Source organism: Echeneis naucrates, chromosome 3, assembly GCF_900963305.1.
Source record: "Echeneis naucrates chromosome 3, fEcheNa1.1, whole genome shotgun sequence".
NCBI classification, from domain to species: Eukaryota; Metazoa; Chordata; class Actinopteri; order Carangiformes; family Echeneidae; genus Echeneis; species Echeneis naucrates.
In genome coordinates, this window is record NC_042513.1 from 3331991 (window position 1) to 3348266 (window position 16276).

At 41.6% G+C, this 16276-nt stretch overlaps 1 protein-coding gene across 1 annotated transcript; it reads left to right on the top strand.

Annotated features, from left to right (window-relative positions):
* The first annotated feature begins 4253 nt into the window (after nucleotides 1–4253).
* On the top strand, nucleotides 4254–15981 carry crispld2 (cysteine-rich secretory protein LCCL domain containing 2). Its single transcript, XM_029498196.1, has 15 exons — nucleotides 4254–4367; nucleotides 6191–6543; nucleotides 7650–7768; nucleotides 8414–8546; nucleotides 10164–10279; nucleotides 10724–10824; nucleotides 10907–11086; nucleotides 11168–11228; nucleotides 11317–11383; nucleotides 11484–11614; nucleotides 11769–11812; nucleotides 11909–11981; nucleotides 12079–12154; nucleotides 12796–12926; nucleotides 14393–15981. The coding sequence occupies exons 2-15, from the start codon at nucleotides 6283–6285 to the stop codon at nucleotides 14442–14444; spliced, it is 1545 nt and encodes a 514-aa protein (XP_029354056.1). The 5' UTR covers nucleotides 4254–4367; nucleotides 6191–6282; the 3' UTR covers nucleotides 14445–15981.
* Nucleotides 15982–16276: the final 295 nt, after the last annotated feature.

The following is a 16276-nucleotide window of genomic DNA, read 5'->3' on the forward strand; positions in this document are numbered from 1 at the left end:
AAAACATCTGCAGTCTCTGGATGGTAGACTGGCCTACAGAACAATGTGCACAATAAACAATAACAAAAAGGAACAATCTTGGTCATGTTATACAACACATGGTTAAATGGTCTCTTGTACCCGTATGTCAACGTATACTTTGTACAGTATTTGTAGTGTCATCCCTCTCCTGTGGTCTAACTGGCTGCCTCTTCACCCACAGCACTCTCTTTAGGACTGTGGCTGTTTGTTGAAATGGGAAACAGACCCATCATTGAAAATTTGCCATGTAAGGTTTTCCTTCTCTTTTCTACCCGGTACTATTTATTCCCTCTTTACTATAGCTCAGCAGTCCACTGAAATGTGGCTTTGCCCTGAAACTATCAATTAAATGTAGTATTTTCCTTGTTAATGTCACAAGGCACCTAAAAGCTCCTTTTTACAGGCCCACAGCCTGTAAAGAAAATGACTTCTTTAAACACCCACTGATAGACCACCTATACTCAGATGTCTCATCCTGCCATTCTTAAGGAATGATGGTGTGTATATGTTTCCCTGCTTCTCATGCTCTTTCAAAATCTGAGCAGTTTGTTGAAACTGAGTTTTTTTTGTTGTTCACCCCCCCCCCCTTTTTCCCGGCACTGCTCATGTTAGTGTTTATAACATCGCAGATCTCAGTGGAGGCATAGAAGAGCCAGAGCAATTGCCCATGGAATGATGCAACAAGGCTTCTTTTTTGTGGTAATTTAAATGGCTACAACCAAAATAATATATCAGAGTAGAGATGAGTAACACAAAATGCTTCTCTTGAACGCAACTTGACCTCTTTTAGTAGCCAGGTGTGAGCTGCAACTGAAAGAAGCAGAAAAAACAGCGCATTAATAAAGTACATTGATAATGCCTTAACATCTGCTTCTGCAACATGTAAGGCAGTGCTTCTCAATTATTTTCTGTTACGGCCCCCCCTAGGAAGAAGAAAAATCCCACCCCACTCTCTGCCATGACTATAAAAAGTATCATTTGTCTATAAAATTGTTCACCTCTGCGTAACATTGTATTCTTATTAAAGAAAACAAAAGAAAGGAATATAGATCACACTTTATTCTAATACAGCAAAAAAGCATGTTCCGCGGGGTCACACACGCCCCCTCGGCATCGCGCCGCACCCCCATATTTGAGAGGCACTGATGTAAGCTGACATTTTGAGCACGAGATCAAGTCTGATTCTGATGCCATGGTTAGAACATTGAACATACAACATATTTTAGCAACAGTTCAAGCTTTTGCTCAATAGGTATTTTTGTCTACTGGTTAAACATTCACGTTCTGAAACAAACTCATACTATCGCTATTTAAGGATTCATCTAACCAAGTATCTAATGGTTTTGTAATCATTGCCAACCATCTTATGCAATGGCCTCCATCCAATGGTGCCAGTACCTCATGCAGGATGAAGTATGACAAGAAAACTACAGTCAAAGTTTTCTCATTTTATATTCCGAGTGATTAATAATCCAGTCTTCCATCACATTGTGTTCATGAGTGGGTTTTTTTTTTGTTTTGTTTAATTTTTTTTTTTTGGTACGTTTCATGTTTGATTACAGTCCTCTCCCTGGCTTGTTTTTATAATCAGCCTCATCCACCAGCCAGACAAAAATGAGATGCAGACAGTTTTCCCCCGTCTGCATCTCATTTTTGTTTAGAGGATCTCTGTCTTTCCATGTTTGTAAAGGAAAGTAAACAATGCCAGCTGGAGCTTCCAGGACCTCCACAAAAAAACCTCTCAGTTTTGTGTATGGAGAACAGTCATACATTGTGTGCGCGTTAAAATAGAGGACGGCTCCCCTTCAACGCAAAAAAAAACAAAAAAAGAAAAAACTAGGGATTCCACCTGCTGAAGATTATGTAACATCAAAAAGTAAACGAGAAGGATTTTTGAATGTTATCTCTACGTCGTGTTCTGCTGAGACTACTGAAGAGTTGTAAGTTTCCGGTTTTTGCTTGGTCATGAATTATGTATCTGGGTTCATGCAACCAAGTAATGAATAACACCTTCAGGGAGAAAAACACTTGTCTCTTGGTGATTTGAATATACGTATCATCTGCAAAAACATGATTCCAAATATTTGTCTCCGGATCCTCTGAGGACCTGAAAGTGGGGAATGAGCTTTTGTGTGAGTTGCAGTGAGGGTGGAAGCCGTTAAGTGAGATATCAGATTTGTATTTTGAAAAGTCTGAGAGTAGTCCTTGCAAAGAAACATGATTTAATAGCAGTTTCTCGCTGCACAGGGGATTGGTAGCATGATGATCAAAATGCATAAATAAGAGTCTGGCACTTGTATTACTCTTTAGCCAGAGTCAGACTGTTTTAATCCATAACTGCTGAGGCAACAACAACAAAAAAAAATTGATTACGCCTGTATCATTTAAAAGTCACATCCCCAATATGATTAAAGCCAGAACAATTTGTATGTAAAGACACAGACACAGACTTTATTTTTAACTAAACGTGAGCCATTATGGAGCAAAATAAGACCGTTCTTCGCTGTTTTCTTCCAAACAATCAATTCTGAAGAGGGGAAATCACTTGCTCAGTGTTTCAGACTGCTAGAAGGAAATAACCACTGTATTAGACATCTGGATGGGTCTAAATGTCATATCCATCATATCCATTATGGCTCCACTAGTTGTCTTTCAAATGAGGGAAACCAAGACCAGATGATTAAATATTTTCCTGCCGTTATCTCGGTAAATGGAGATGCAGCCCATCAGGTCCCACTATGAGCTTGATTTTTAGGTTCTTTTTTTCATGCATTATCTCTCCTCTACATTTAGGAAAGAGCAGCTGCATGATGAGCCAGACTTCCTGTTAAATATATATTTTGACTGAGTGCAATGACCAAACAGGCAGGAGTCCTTGTGGGAAGAAACTCGGTCTAGCGCTTTACTTTGCTGGCTTTCCTCCTGAGTAACCTTGTTCTTGTAAATATCTGAAATTGAGCTCATGATGGAATAAAATGTGAACTATGTGGGTCACAACAGAGCTGAGGAAGGCGACCCAACCCTGACACATGATGATGGTTGTCTGAGTGTAGCAGATCCTTGTTTGTCCCAGCTGTACCAGCTCTCTTCACCAGGTTACCAGAGGGAGAAAATCATGATTCAATCTGAGCTGAGCTGACATATTTTCAGGTAATTCCACATGAGAAGAATATGTTTTTGTTCCAGACAGACCACAGAGTGGGATTCCTCTTTATTATTATTATTCAAATTAATATGAATGGTCTAACACATCACTGCTAATACACAAAAACACAACTCAGTGTATTTTACAGTTAGTGATATGAGCGAAGTGTTTTTCTCTCCTAACTCTGGATGGACTCATGTTTGTGATTTTTGATCTCTAACTGCAGCTGCAACTTATTCAAAAACCACAGGGATCTGATTCATTGTTGTGTGTGAGGCTGTAAACATGAATTGGCACCGTAACTTTTGTACCCACAATTATACTGAAAGATTAGACAGATTCATAGTGAATAAAGCCAACAGCACAACCCACTAAGAAAACTACGTATTATTTTGACAGATTTTTTTTTTTTTTTTTTTTTAGTTCATTCCTACAGGCATTTTGAAATAAGTCAGCCCACGGTGTGTAAGTTGTCACTAAGTGATTTTTCATAGATCACTTATAATCTCACCAGGACTTTACAAGAAATGAGTACAACTGTTATGAATAACTTTATGTCAACTATGTCATTATGTCATTATGTCAACTTACAAGCAATACATTTTTTTTGGCTGGAACCAAAAATATTTTGTATTATAATCGCCTGACACATTATTATGGCATTATTACATAATAATATGCATAATGTGCAATAATATAGAATAACAATTTAATTTGTTTGTAAACCAAATTTATAAATAATCATTTATTCATTTGAATGTATTGATCACTTTTCCCTTCTTTGGGTCAGTTGTGTGTCTTCCTGCTGGTGATCATGTTTAAAATGTTTGTCCAGCTGCTTGCAACGATGGATATCTGTGTAATAACTGACAGTGTGACTCAGAGATGCTGATCTGCAGCTGATTTATAATATTTGCAGTTTTCCTGATGACATTAAACTCGCACTCCGTGCGCTCTGTGCCAGGAACTTACTGGAGGGCAGCCGGCAGCTGAGGGAGTGAGAAGAGCACACAGTCATTTTTTCCTCTGGTCCTGAGGGGTCTCCTTCTCTATATAAGGCTTTCTGAGCTGCACAGGACTCACTCAGTTCCTCTGAGCTCAGGAACAGCACCAACTGGCTGCAGCCGGCTACTCTCAACAGGGAATAATTCTGTCCTTCTCTGGCACAAATAACATCCAATATCTGGGCTCTGCAGCAGAGGTGAGCAAAAGTCAGGCTTCACTTCCATTATTTTGTCCTGTTGGTTTTAGTTTGGCTCTGTCTTGATTAGCACTGGTCTGATTTCCAGAGGATGCACTTTCTGGTGGAGGTAACGTTGTTATTGTTTCAGATTAACTGTTTGTGGTCAAAATGACTGACTTTGGTAACTGGGACATTACAGTTGTAGAAGTCTGACCATGCCACTTTAAGGGAGGCTGCTGACGGTACAGTGCCATTCATTGTAAGTCTGCTTCCTCACCAAGTAAATGTCAATGGAAAAGCAGCCGCCAGCAAGATGGAAAATAACATACAGGCAGAAGGCAGGAAAGTATCTCTAATCTAATGAGAGATTTTAAGTTTTCTATATAAAAAACTGAGAGAGGAAAAAAGTAAACAAACATGAATGGAAATGCATTTAAATCATTGAATGAATATATTATGTAATAAGTTGTGTTTACATTCAGCCTGATGTTGGGGTGGAGAGAAGGTCAGATCAGAAACAAGCCAATCAGATAGACAAGGTGTGTACATGCCGGCCTGTGTGAGTCTGACTCTTCGGGTTTGTCTGTCACTCGGGTATAAAATTTGTGAGCGCCATGAGAACGGCCAAGACGTAGGAGCCGGTAGAAGTTCAGTGTGAAAAAGGGGCACAGGCAGGAGAAGGGTGTGGTGCCTGGGCTGCCCGCTGGCTCACTGTGCCCAGAGCTGGCACAGCATGTTGACACAGAGCCGGTGCCAGACCTCAAGCCAGAGGGAGAGAGGCGAAGGGATTCAGGGATAAGTGCAAGCAGTGCATACAAGGGCTTGGTTTATTTTTTCTCTTTCTTCGCTGATCACACTGACTGACTGCTCTTCTCCTTAGTTTGTGATTTGGATCTCTTTAGTTTTAGATTCAATCTTCCCTCTTGCTTGTTTCCCTCCAGAGGGGAGGTCACATGCAGGGTCAGAAACTGAATGCATTCCTGACACATGCAAGAGCACCAGTGTTTTGTGCTTGACGACAGATCCGATCCCTCTTCAGTCTATCACCCTGCTGCTCGGCATGATTAGGAAATAGTCTGTCAGGCAAAGAGGATGAATTGTTACACAATATTTCTCAGCAGCAGTATGAGTGCAGAGTAAAGTCAGTGTCATATTTACTGAGAAAGCTCAAGTAACTTTTCAGCATCAGACAGTAAAAAATGCTTTTAGGATACTTTTCAGATTGCATCATTTGATTATATACTCTGATGTGTAGTCAGCAGATTATTAGGTGCAGTCTATACAACATAGTATACAACACTGCTGGAAGCTCAAAATGATCTGCCTTCGTTCACATTGTATCACAGCAGGTCAATGATGTTATTTTAAGCCTGGAGTTACTGTGAGTTGAACTTATATTGGTGTTTCAAATGTTCGGCCCATCTCCATTCAATCACACAGCGGCACCTGTGCAGCCTCAAACTGATGGAGCACACTACATCATCTGAAGCAGACACTCATCAAACCTCCCAGAAGGCAGAGTTACTGCGGGAAAAGTTGCACTGGATTGCATCAGATTCTATTAGTGCACCAAATAAAGCAGTGAAGGTTTAATGAAACAGCCTAAACTGGCCAAAAAAAAATTAAAAATTATTGCTGCTGGGCAATACTTTCTGCTCTGATTCATTTTTAAAACTGCGGAAAAAAACAGGTTCTTTTTGTGTCTGTGTGTGCAATAGATTTCTAACTTCTCCTCTGTCTCCTGCAATAGTTGAGAAATCACTTTGCTCATGTTTTAGTAATTTGTACTCTACTTTGTTGCCTCACAGTGGGGAGACTCATTAAACATTTCCTCTCTGCAGGTTGTGTCTGGCACTCGCAGGAACAGCTTCCACACTAAATCTGGTGTCTACCACAGTCTCTCCCAGTGCAACCCAGGACAGGAGACGCTGCCATGACCTGGCTCACTGTCCTCTCCTCCTCGCTCCTACTGCTGTGCATCAGGGACTCAGGTTCCCTCTTCCTGCCTGACTCCAAGGAGCTCAGGCAGCTGCTGAGCCGCTACGAGAAGGAAATAGACCGGAACAGCACCGGCAACACAGCTGGCAACAGGACTCGACGAGCCATCCGCTGGTCGGACCGTGAGGAGATCATCCAGCTACACAACAAGCTGAGGGGTGGTGTCTACCCAACTGCCTCAAACATGGAGTACATGGTCAGTTGTGCCCCATTGCCCCAATTATTCTTCATTTAAAAAGTTATCAATGCCAATTTTTGCCTTTACCTCACAGAGAACTTAATTTAATGTGTCAGCAACATTGAGCTCTGAAGTCAGGCTGGTAATTAGAGTTTAAAGTTATATTTTGCTGAGAAAAGTGGTGTTAGTGTAATAAAAACAGCTTTTTCCCTCTGCTGGAAACATACAGTCATGTTGGTGAGTTATTGCCAGCCTGCTGTGCTGTTCTTTTACAAGGAGGATAATAATGCTGACTCTGTCCTACCTGCAAACAGCTCGCCTCTGGAGGAGATGGGGGGGGGGCACAAATGGAGGACAAATGGAATAAGGCTCAATGGGAAATTATGGGACAGCATGGCATGTCGACGGATGAAAAAGAAGCAGGATTGTTGTTGAGACACAAAAAGTTATTGAAAACCACAAAGTCCATAAACTTCAGAGAAGCAATGGTGGCCTGTGTGTCTCTGAAGTGTGGTAAATTCCTGGGAGGGAAGTGTCTGTAGATTTACTCTGCCCAGTGCCCTCTCAAATTCCAGTGAACAGGCAGTGTGTGTGTTTGTGTGCATGTGTTGGTGTATGACTGTTTGGGGTTACAGCGGTGTCTGTGTGTGCATGTTTTAGTGACCACCAAAAGGCTGGAAATTTACTGAGGAGATGTTCTTTGAGGACCCACGCTGTACGCACTCCTCCTTCCATTCACTATAACCCCTCCATGGTGGGAGTCAGGTGTCTTGTCCACTTTCCACCCTCCCCTCCAATGCCATAAAGAAACGCTCTCAGGAAATGTGGATAATTCAGCTGTGATTGCTGGAGATTTGTAGTGGACCAGGGCCAGGTGCCAGCTTCTCCACTCCAGTTTCACTGTCTGAAGTTAATGTCGTACTGGTTTACAGCTCAGTTTCACTTCACTGAGAAGGAGGGAAGTGCAAGAATAGAAGCCCCGAACAAGTGTTGGTTCGGTATCTACTGAGAACAAAAAGTGTATCATGCTTGTCTATATCGTAGCAGATAGTGGAGCTTTCAATGTTCCAAAGTCTGCAGCATTGTTATAAATTCACTCTAGAACACAAACTTGATGTGTGCAGGTTTGGGATGATGATCTGGAGCGATCTGCCACTCACTGGTCCGAGGCATGCATATGGGATCACGGACCTCAGGACCTGTTGATGTCCATTGGACAAAACCTGGCTGTCCACTGGGGCAGGTGAGATACGACACAGTGTGTCAGTGTGCTATGCTATTTATCGTTTGTTGTGACCTTGAGCTTGAGCATTGGTGGTGTTAGTCAGTGCTAGCATATTGAGGTGGATATGTATGAATGGCTGTGTGTCCAAGTAGCGGGGCTATCGCAGCAGGTGCCCTTCCAGGAATCTGCTCTCATTCTCACAGCGCCTTTCCTCCCTCATCCCTCCTTCTTCCTTTTATTCCTGTGCCAACAAAGCCCCCATTTTCCACTCCCTGTCAACCCTCCACTTATAAGCTCAGCATTTTTCAATACCCTAAAAAGAGATGTTTATAAAACGAAGTAGAACTGATTTGTTAGGCAGTGGAGTCATGTTTAGATGTGCTCTGATTGTTTTTTTTTTTTAAACCTGATGTGATTTCCCCTGTTATGGAGGGGTACGGACTGCTGGTCCGTGTGCCAGGTCAAACTCTGACGCATCTCTTGAGGCCTGAAGTGAGGGAAAAGGCAGGGAGGTTCAAACAGTGTGTCTCATTTCCAGCCAAAGCACTTGGCAGCTCCCTCAGTTATTTCCCTTTTTACCCCCCAGTACCTGGATGGCCTGTGACTGAGCCTACTGTTTGTCTGTCTCTGTGTGTTTTTTTTTTTGCTTGTGTGTCTGTGCAGATACCGCTCTCCTGCCTTCCATGTCCAGGCCTGGTATGACGAGGTGAAAGACTACACCTTCCCCTACCCCCATGAGTGCAACCCCTGGTGTCCAGATCGCTGCACGGGGCCCATGTGCACCCATTACACCCAGGTGAGATGACGAAAAAGAAAATGAAGGTCAGAGAACTGAGGTGAAAGAGTTCAGGACAAACCCTGACAGATAAAAAAATAAAAAAAAAAGGTTAAAGTGAGCTCCACTGACCTCATACATCAAAGCTTTTTGTGGCTCCAGAGAAACTGTGTGAAGTCTGATAAAGTGCCTAACATAACAGTGCTGAATCTCCTACTTCTAGAGTTGGACTTGCATTGAAGGTAACGTAGAAGGTAACGTAACGTATCAGATTCTGATGAGAATGAAGAATGCGCAGGATAAAAGCTCTGATTCTGTTGCATGGACTTAGATTGCCCATAATGAGTCTGAAAAGTTTTACATCAAGCTCAGTAAATGTCATTTTAGGTTGAGCCACATTTTTATCATTTCCACATAGACCCGGTACTGGAACCTCTGCTATCAGGTCATGTGTCTCCTTTTATCTGTAAGGCAAAATCGGACTACAACATGTGGTGAACACTCTGTATGATATTTCACCACTTTAATGGATTCATGGCTTTATGACTTATGGTGCGACTGACAGGCACTGACAGACACACACAAAAGAAAGTTGTAGACGGAGATCGAGATAAACAGATAAACAGGGGTGACTAATGGAACGAAAGAGAGTGTGAGACAGAAGTTTGAGAAGTTTGAGATGAAATGAGAGGATTGAAATATCAATCAAAAGTAAGCCGCAACGGGTGAGCTGGCCTGTTCTTCCCCCAGACTTTACTTTGCAGCTGCTGCGATGAGTTTACAGAAACATCCAGACTCCTCCCTCTGCATTCACCCTGAAACCTGATCACTGTCATCTGGTAGTCATTTCCAGACACGCCAGACATCCTTTGCTGACTGACCTGGATTCTTTTGAAGATGCTGCAGAGTGGGGACAGTGCCAAATTTGAGCATCATCACCTTACGGCTGTCTCTCATTTGTTGGAAATGCTGATGTATCATCAGTCCAGACGATCATATTCCATTACTGCCTTTACAGACAAATGGTTGACCCTACTGACTTAGAAACTGCATTATGCTTAGCTGCCATGGCCCAGCGCACATCAGTCTACGTGCTGACTCACTGCTTCCAGTGATCTCTCGCTCTACCAGGAAAAAGATGAACATTCCTGAGGAGGGAGAGCGCACATGTTTCAGAGTTTGGGAGGAAAGTGAAGCAGAGTTATGGAACACGCTGTGTTGTATTTGCTGTCAAATGGTGCATCGTTCATCTGTAACACTGCTGCAGCAGCTTTCTGTTTCATAAAACATTTCATTTTACCTTGAACTGAGTCGGGACTATGCAGGCCATTGTTTTTCCCGCTGATAACTGGAGGATGAAAATGATCATGATCGTGTCACAGAGGGCAGACTCGGTTCACACATCATGTGCGTCTGACTGGGCAGAATAACAGACCAGGCACTCCTGGACATCCCAGTGGTCTCATTAATTGTGGCCGCCAGTCAAGTTTCTTTCTCTGGAATGATCAGCTTGACCCACGACTGTGAGAAACAGGACATCTAGGCTATAAGCTTATAGTTTACTCTGTCAGAAAATGTCTGATCTCTCACTTAGCACTTGTGCTAACTTTGGACATTCTTTTATTTCCTTCTTCACAGCTGGTCTGGGCAACCACAAGCCGAGTGGGCTGCGCTGTGCACGTGTGTCCGAGGATGGACGTGTGGGGAGAAATATGGGAGAACGCCGTCTACCTTGTGTGCAACTATTCCCCAAAGTAAGATCTGTAGTGCGTCATGTTTCACTTTTCGCCAACACTTCAGCTCTTTTTTGTTTACATTCCTCCTTCTGAACAGTGTTGACAAAAGCTACGCCGCTTGCTCCTAATATAGTTGTAGTGCAGATAGTTAGCCCGTTGTTTGAATGTATGTGAGGTTTGGGTGACATATTGGCGCAATTAAAATTTCTCCATAAATCAGAATGGAAAAATAATGAAGAAGCACACGGAAAGAAAAGTAAAAGCACAACAGCCGTTTGTTTTCCAGACATCCCACAGGATGTAATTGCATGAAAGACAACAAGGAGTGCGGGACTAATGACTACTCGCAGTGTTGACCATGAGCAAAGAGTGAAGTAATTACACAGCCATGAGCCCAGTGATGCCTGACTGATGATTAAGTTCCACCTTAGTCAGGCTGTCCATTGTACGCTACTTCTGCAGAGGCAACTGGATTGGAGAGGCTCCCTACCAACATGGACGCCCTTGTTCCCAGTGCCCTCCCAGCTATGGAGGAGGATGTCGAAATAACTTGTGTTACAAAGGTGAGAAAAAAGTGTTTTTTATTCAGAGGTATTCGATTCGAAAACAAAAATAACACCAACTTGAACTCCACCTGCTCTGTAGACTCTTGGCGGTCAGAGACTGAGGACATGAATGAGGTAGAGAAGCCTCAGGTTCCACTGCTGCCTCGTACCACTGCTAAACCTGCCCTACCCAAACCTAAACCCTCCACTCCAAAGAAACCAGCATCCAAGCCGTCCACAGCAAGGCCGTCTTCAAAGACTACCAGTGACAGCTACTTAGGTATCTACTGAGATGATGCGTAAGGACCCCAAGCCTCAATGCTTGTGTGCATCTTTTCACTTATTTCTTTTTGTCTTGCAGCTCAAAATATCAAGTGTGACACGAGACTGCGAGATAAGTGCAAAGGAGCAACCTGCAACAGGTCAGGATATCTTAACGCACTGCTATAGAATGCACTCTGTGTATGTCTGCTGTGTACAAACTGACTCTCTCCAACCTGTTGACCGCAGATACGTTTGTCCAGCCAACTGCATTAATAAGAAAGGCAAAGTCTGGGGAACTCTCTATTATGATGTGGTGAGTCTTGCCAGTGTAAACAGCAACCACACACTGCAGAACAGTAAACACTGTAAATTATTATTTTTATCATCATCATCATCATCATCATTCATTTTAGCAATCAAGTATTTGCCGAGCTGCTATTCATCACGGTGCAACTGACAACAATGGAGGACTGGTTGACGTCACAAGAATGGACAAGCTTCCTTTCTTTGTCAAAGCCACGAAAAATGGCGTTGAATCTCTGAGGTAGATTGCTCTGTTTTGCTGAATTTCATCAAATGAGGTGAAACTCTGTTTAAGATGCAGCACTTATGAAACATATTTCACATTTTGCACAATAAGGCATTATTCCCTCATCATTTGTTTTCCTGATTTCTCAACAATGTGATGACCTTTACAGTAAATATAAACATGGCAACGCCTTTGTGGTGGCCAAAGTGGAGGGTAAGTGAATCAGGCTTTGAGTCACGATTGTACAAAAATTCACACTCTCCATCTGCACATATTAACTATGTTACATTTTTTCTTTGCCTGTGACAGAAACAACTGCTGATTGCTACACCACAGTGGCTGAAATCTGCCCTTTCAAAAAGCCTTACTCACACTGCCCAAGGTTCCTTTTCACATCCTCCATGTTATTATTGATTCAAGCATCAAATCTATTGTCAGTTAATATTTCCTAATTTCTTGGAAAATGATCTGTTCCCCAGAATCTTCTGTCCAGCTAACTGCCAGTCTCAACCCTCTTACTGGTCACCTGTTATTGGAAACAACATTTATTCAGATGTAAGTAATGAACAGTTTCTATCTTTCTGTTCAGGCCTCCCAGCTTTCTACGATAATAAAAAAAATTAAAAAATATAAAAAAATGGGAAAACGGATTTACAGCCAAGCACAAAGCAATCGATCTGTATTGTGGTCGTATCTTGGTCTGAATTTGGCTGATAGAAGTTGGGAGTAATGGTGAGGTAAGCGATATAATGCGCTGCATGGGGCCTGACCATTCAGAGGCTGACTAACATGTTATCTGAGATTGAGTGCACATCTCTCAGATGGAAGGGAGGCCAACATGACTGAGAATGTTTTCTACAGTGTAGAAGCGGGATCTTGGTTAAACTTGAGACATAAACTGTCTGGTTAGAAATAGTGGAGGAGTGGACTTGGAATGAATGATTCTGCTCCAGGCTGTTGATAAGAGGTAATGGTCTGCTGTGCTGCAGCCAGACTTCTGGCTGAGATTGTGAAACAAATTGTTGACAGTGTGTGTGCGTGTAAATCACTGCATTATATTTCGTGTATTGTGTATGTGTGTGCGTTGTGTTATATATGTAATAGAGGAATTACAAAGACACTCATGTAGTGATGTAGTGAAAACTCATTTTCCATTTTCTTTTTTGTCTTGTTTGTCACAATTTTTCTCTTCACAGAGCTCCAGTATTTGTAAAGCAGCCATCCATGCAGGGGTAATCAAAGCAGATGGTGGTTTTGTTGATGTTCTTCCACTGGACAAGAGAAAGAGCTATATTGGAACCTTTAAAAATGGCATCCAGTCTGAAAGGTACTGCTCAAATCTTTTAGGGCTACAATTTTTACTGAAATGATCTTCCCAGACACGAACTGTTAGCAACAATATTAGGTGCAGAAACAGAGGGGCTGTGCAGCTTCAGGAACTTTAATGAGGAGCCTGAATACAAAAAAAAAAAAAAAAAAAAATCGGTTTTTAGATTCGGCTCAGTCTATCTTCATTTAAGAGAAGCTCTGACTAGAAATGGGAACAACCACGTTAAGACATGCCGTGTGACAACTTCCATGAAAAAGCAACCATTTGCTGTGAAACCGTTTATTTTAATGGAATGGAATATAGCCTCCGGCACTATAATTAAAAACAAGAAGTTTTTAAAGTAGATCTGACAAGAAAATGTGAAATATGCCTAAGAAATGTGATTCTATTCACTTTACCATCAGTTGATTTATGTGTTGTGTAATACTGCTTGTAGTGGGTTCCCTGCATGCACACCATGTTTCTCACATCACTCCCATGTCTGTGGCTGGCTCCAGTGGGCTAAGCTTGGGCAAAGAAGCCTTGTGGCCAGTTCTGCTGGCATGTGGGGTTGTAAGAGTGATGGTGTGGTTTGGTGTGTGGATGGGCCACACATGGGATCTGTGCTTACTTTGCCTAGGCAAATTCAATTGAGCTAGCAAAGTGCTGACTGGCCAAAAATAATCCAAGTCTGATTCTATGAAATCTAATGCAAAACTGCAAAGGCCCCACTCATGGCACGAGGATGGGAGGTCAAAGTGCTGGGTGAGGGCCTGGACCGTGTGCCAGCATCATGCCATGGCGGGAAGGTTGGACTGGACTGTTGCTGGGGAAGTAATCACAGCCTATCCAATTACCCAAGGATGGAAATGCTGTCAGCCACTTAGTCAGTGCTTTCCTGTACGGATAATTTTCTGTGATGTGATACCAGCCACGCTGGCTTATCCCCATTATTGATCATGGCAGAGCTTCAAGGTTTCCCCGCTGATGGACTAATTACAAAGTCATTAAGTTCACACATGTGGTAGCTGGATAGGTCATTTTCAGAAACACGGCAACAATGAGTCATACTGCCAGTGTGTCACTGGAAGGATGTTTTCTTAAAAGATGCTGCGGAAAGCACAACTGTCTGATTTTTAATAGATTTGGCTGCAGGTAGGATTTGGGCCGTACCAATAAGAACTAATAGTATATTAATAAGAATGGCTACATTTTGCAAACACTTTTTTTCATTTGAACTACAACACCTTTGCTTTGGGTTTATTAATCAAAGGCCAGAAGGTGTGCAGCCTGAGAGAAGCTAGCTTTTCAGAGGCACAGTAGGAGTATTTAAAGATGCTATTGGCTGCTTTAAGGATCCATTTGTGTTGGAGCTGAACCCTACAGGGCATAGAACTCAGGATAACCTCTGCTGCTTCGCTTTTGGCTTTTCGCTATTTTCCAGTTCCCAGAAGTAACATATTTTCTGCATGATCTGTTTGCAGCAAGAGCAACGTATTGGGCTGCTCCTTCCGAGTCTTCGCCGTGCGGGAGTGAAACTTCAGTTCAGAAATCCCAACACCAACAGAGTCACCGCGCTGTTCTCGGAGGGCAGGAGGTCCCTGCAGGTTGGCTGTCAAGGCAGTTCATCTGTCTGTGTGCCTTCAGTGGAAATAAAGCATCCCAGCTGACTGAGCAACACTTTACTCTATTAGTTATCAAACAGTAGTTACCCAGTAACTGTCCAATATTTTTTTTTCCTCATCTTTTAACTCCAACGGTGAATAATCCTTCGATGTACTCAATATGTGAATACAGAATATTTTTATATATAATGATACAGCTGGTGCTGGGAGTTATGAGTTCGCCATCTTTTACACAAAGTGCTGTGTTTACATTGATCCTATTACAAATATAAGTTGGTTTTCATACACAGGAATGTATAATGATCACACTGTATTTAATCATTGTGTACAGAATATATGATATTTTGTTTGTTTTAAAAATGGAGTACCATATATTAACAATTTAATGTTGTATTCTGTTTTATTATTATTATTATTGCCATTCCCTTCTTCTTCATCTGGATGATATTTGCTTTTCTGCTCCTGAAAGTTTAGACTGTGAAGCCAAATCTAAGTTTAAATTGTATTTATATTTGAACCTGTGAACACTGAACACTTTGCTGCAGTGTTTTGCTGGCTGGCAAGAGCAGAACTCATCAGACAGACTTAAAAGCAGAGTAAACGTTATTGTACATGGAAAATGTATGCAGGTAGCAGGGACAAAGGGAAATAATGTGGCTGGGGTCACTTCGGTGCCATACGTATAGTGAGGCCTAAGTTGTTGGGTTAAGCTCAGTATGATAGTTATAGAAGTTGGGCCTTCATGGTGATATTCTGGACAGTCCCAGACAGGATATATGTTTATAATAATAAGCAGGTATATGACATTGTATTTATTGTTGCTCGGTGCTTTCCTTGAGGCTTAATACCTCTGGCTACTCTAACATAGATGAAAATGCTAAATTTGTCCCATCCCCATTACACTGATGAATGAGTCATGTTTTCTTTTTTTGTTTGGTTGTTTTGTTTGTGTGTAAAGTCCAGACTGTAATCATCTGACTTTAGTGTATGCACTCTGGAACAAACTTCACTACAGTATGCAGGAGACAGCGCCTCTGATATTCTGGACTGGATTTATACATTGTCCATTTGTACAGCCCTGATTTGAATTCTCTTTCTCCGTAAACATAGGTCTCTAAAATGTAAATAGACAAAAAGTAATTTTATGCTGCAGGACTATGGTGTCCTTACAATATCCTTAAATTTTGCCTCTCCACCTAATGGTTGCCCCAAGGTTACGATAGTAAAAGCCAAAATAAAATGGCTAACTCTAATCTTTCCTTCAAGCATGTTTAAACTTTATCTCTTTATTCTACCTCAGTCCTGTCGCTGTGCTCAGCAAGTCTGTTCTATTTGGGATTTTTATTGGAAATTTTAAATTTTTTGTAAAATTATGCTTATACTGTAAATAATATGATTCTTGTTTTTAAATCATCTTCTCTGCAATAAGTTTATAATTAAATTGAGTGATTTTATTTCAGTTGTCTTGGTCATCATTTTTATGTACATGTAGTATTAGGTAATATATTTTTAATGATTTGAAAATGAAAAGGTAATTTAAGAAAACACCGTTGACATTTGTAGGTTGTTGAGAACATTTCATGTTTTAGAAATCTGAAGAATCAAGTAATTTTTTATGAATAAGAGTATTTTCTTTATTTATGCTCATATCACGTTTACCAGATGTGACATCATGGACAATAATAACAAGATTCCCTTTTGTACTATCAGGAAACAAACTATTTCCAAATGGACATGTGGATA

Bases quoted from the DNA above. Each gene is read 5' to 3' on its own strand.
- crispld2 (XM_029498196.1), top strand. From the start codon at position 6,283: ATGACCTGGCTCACTGTCCTCTCCTCCTCGCTCCTACTGCTGTGCATC. The intron at 10,825-10,906 runs GTGAGAAAAAAG...CCTGCTCTGTAG, and splicing joins AAATAACTTGTGTTACAAAG to ACTCTTGGCGGTCAGAGACT. The intron at 12,927-14,392 runs GTACTGCTCAAA...ATCTGTTTGCAG, and splicing joins AATGGCATCCAGTCTGAAAG to CAAGAGCAACGTATTGGGCT.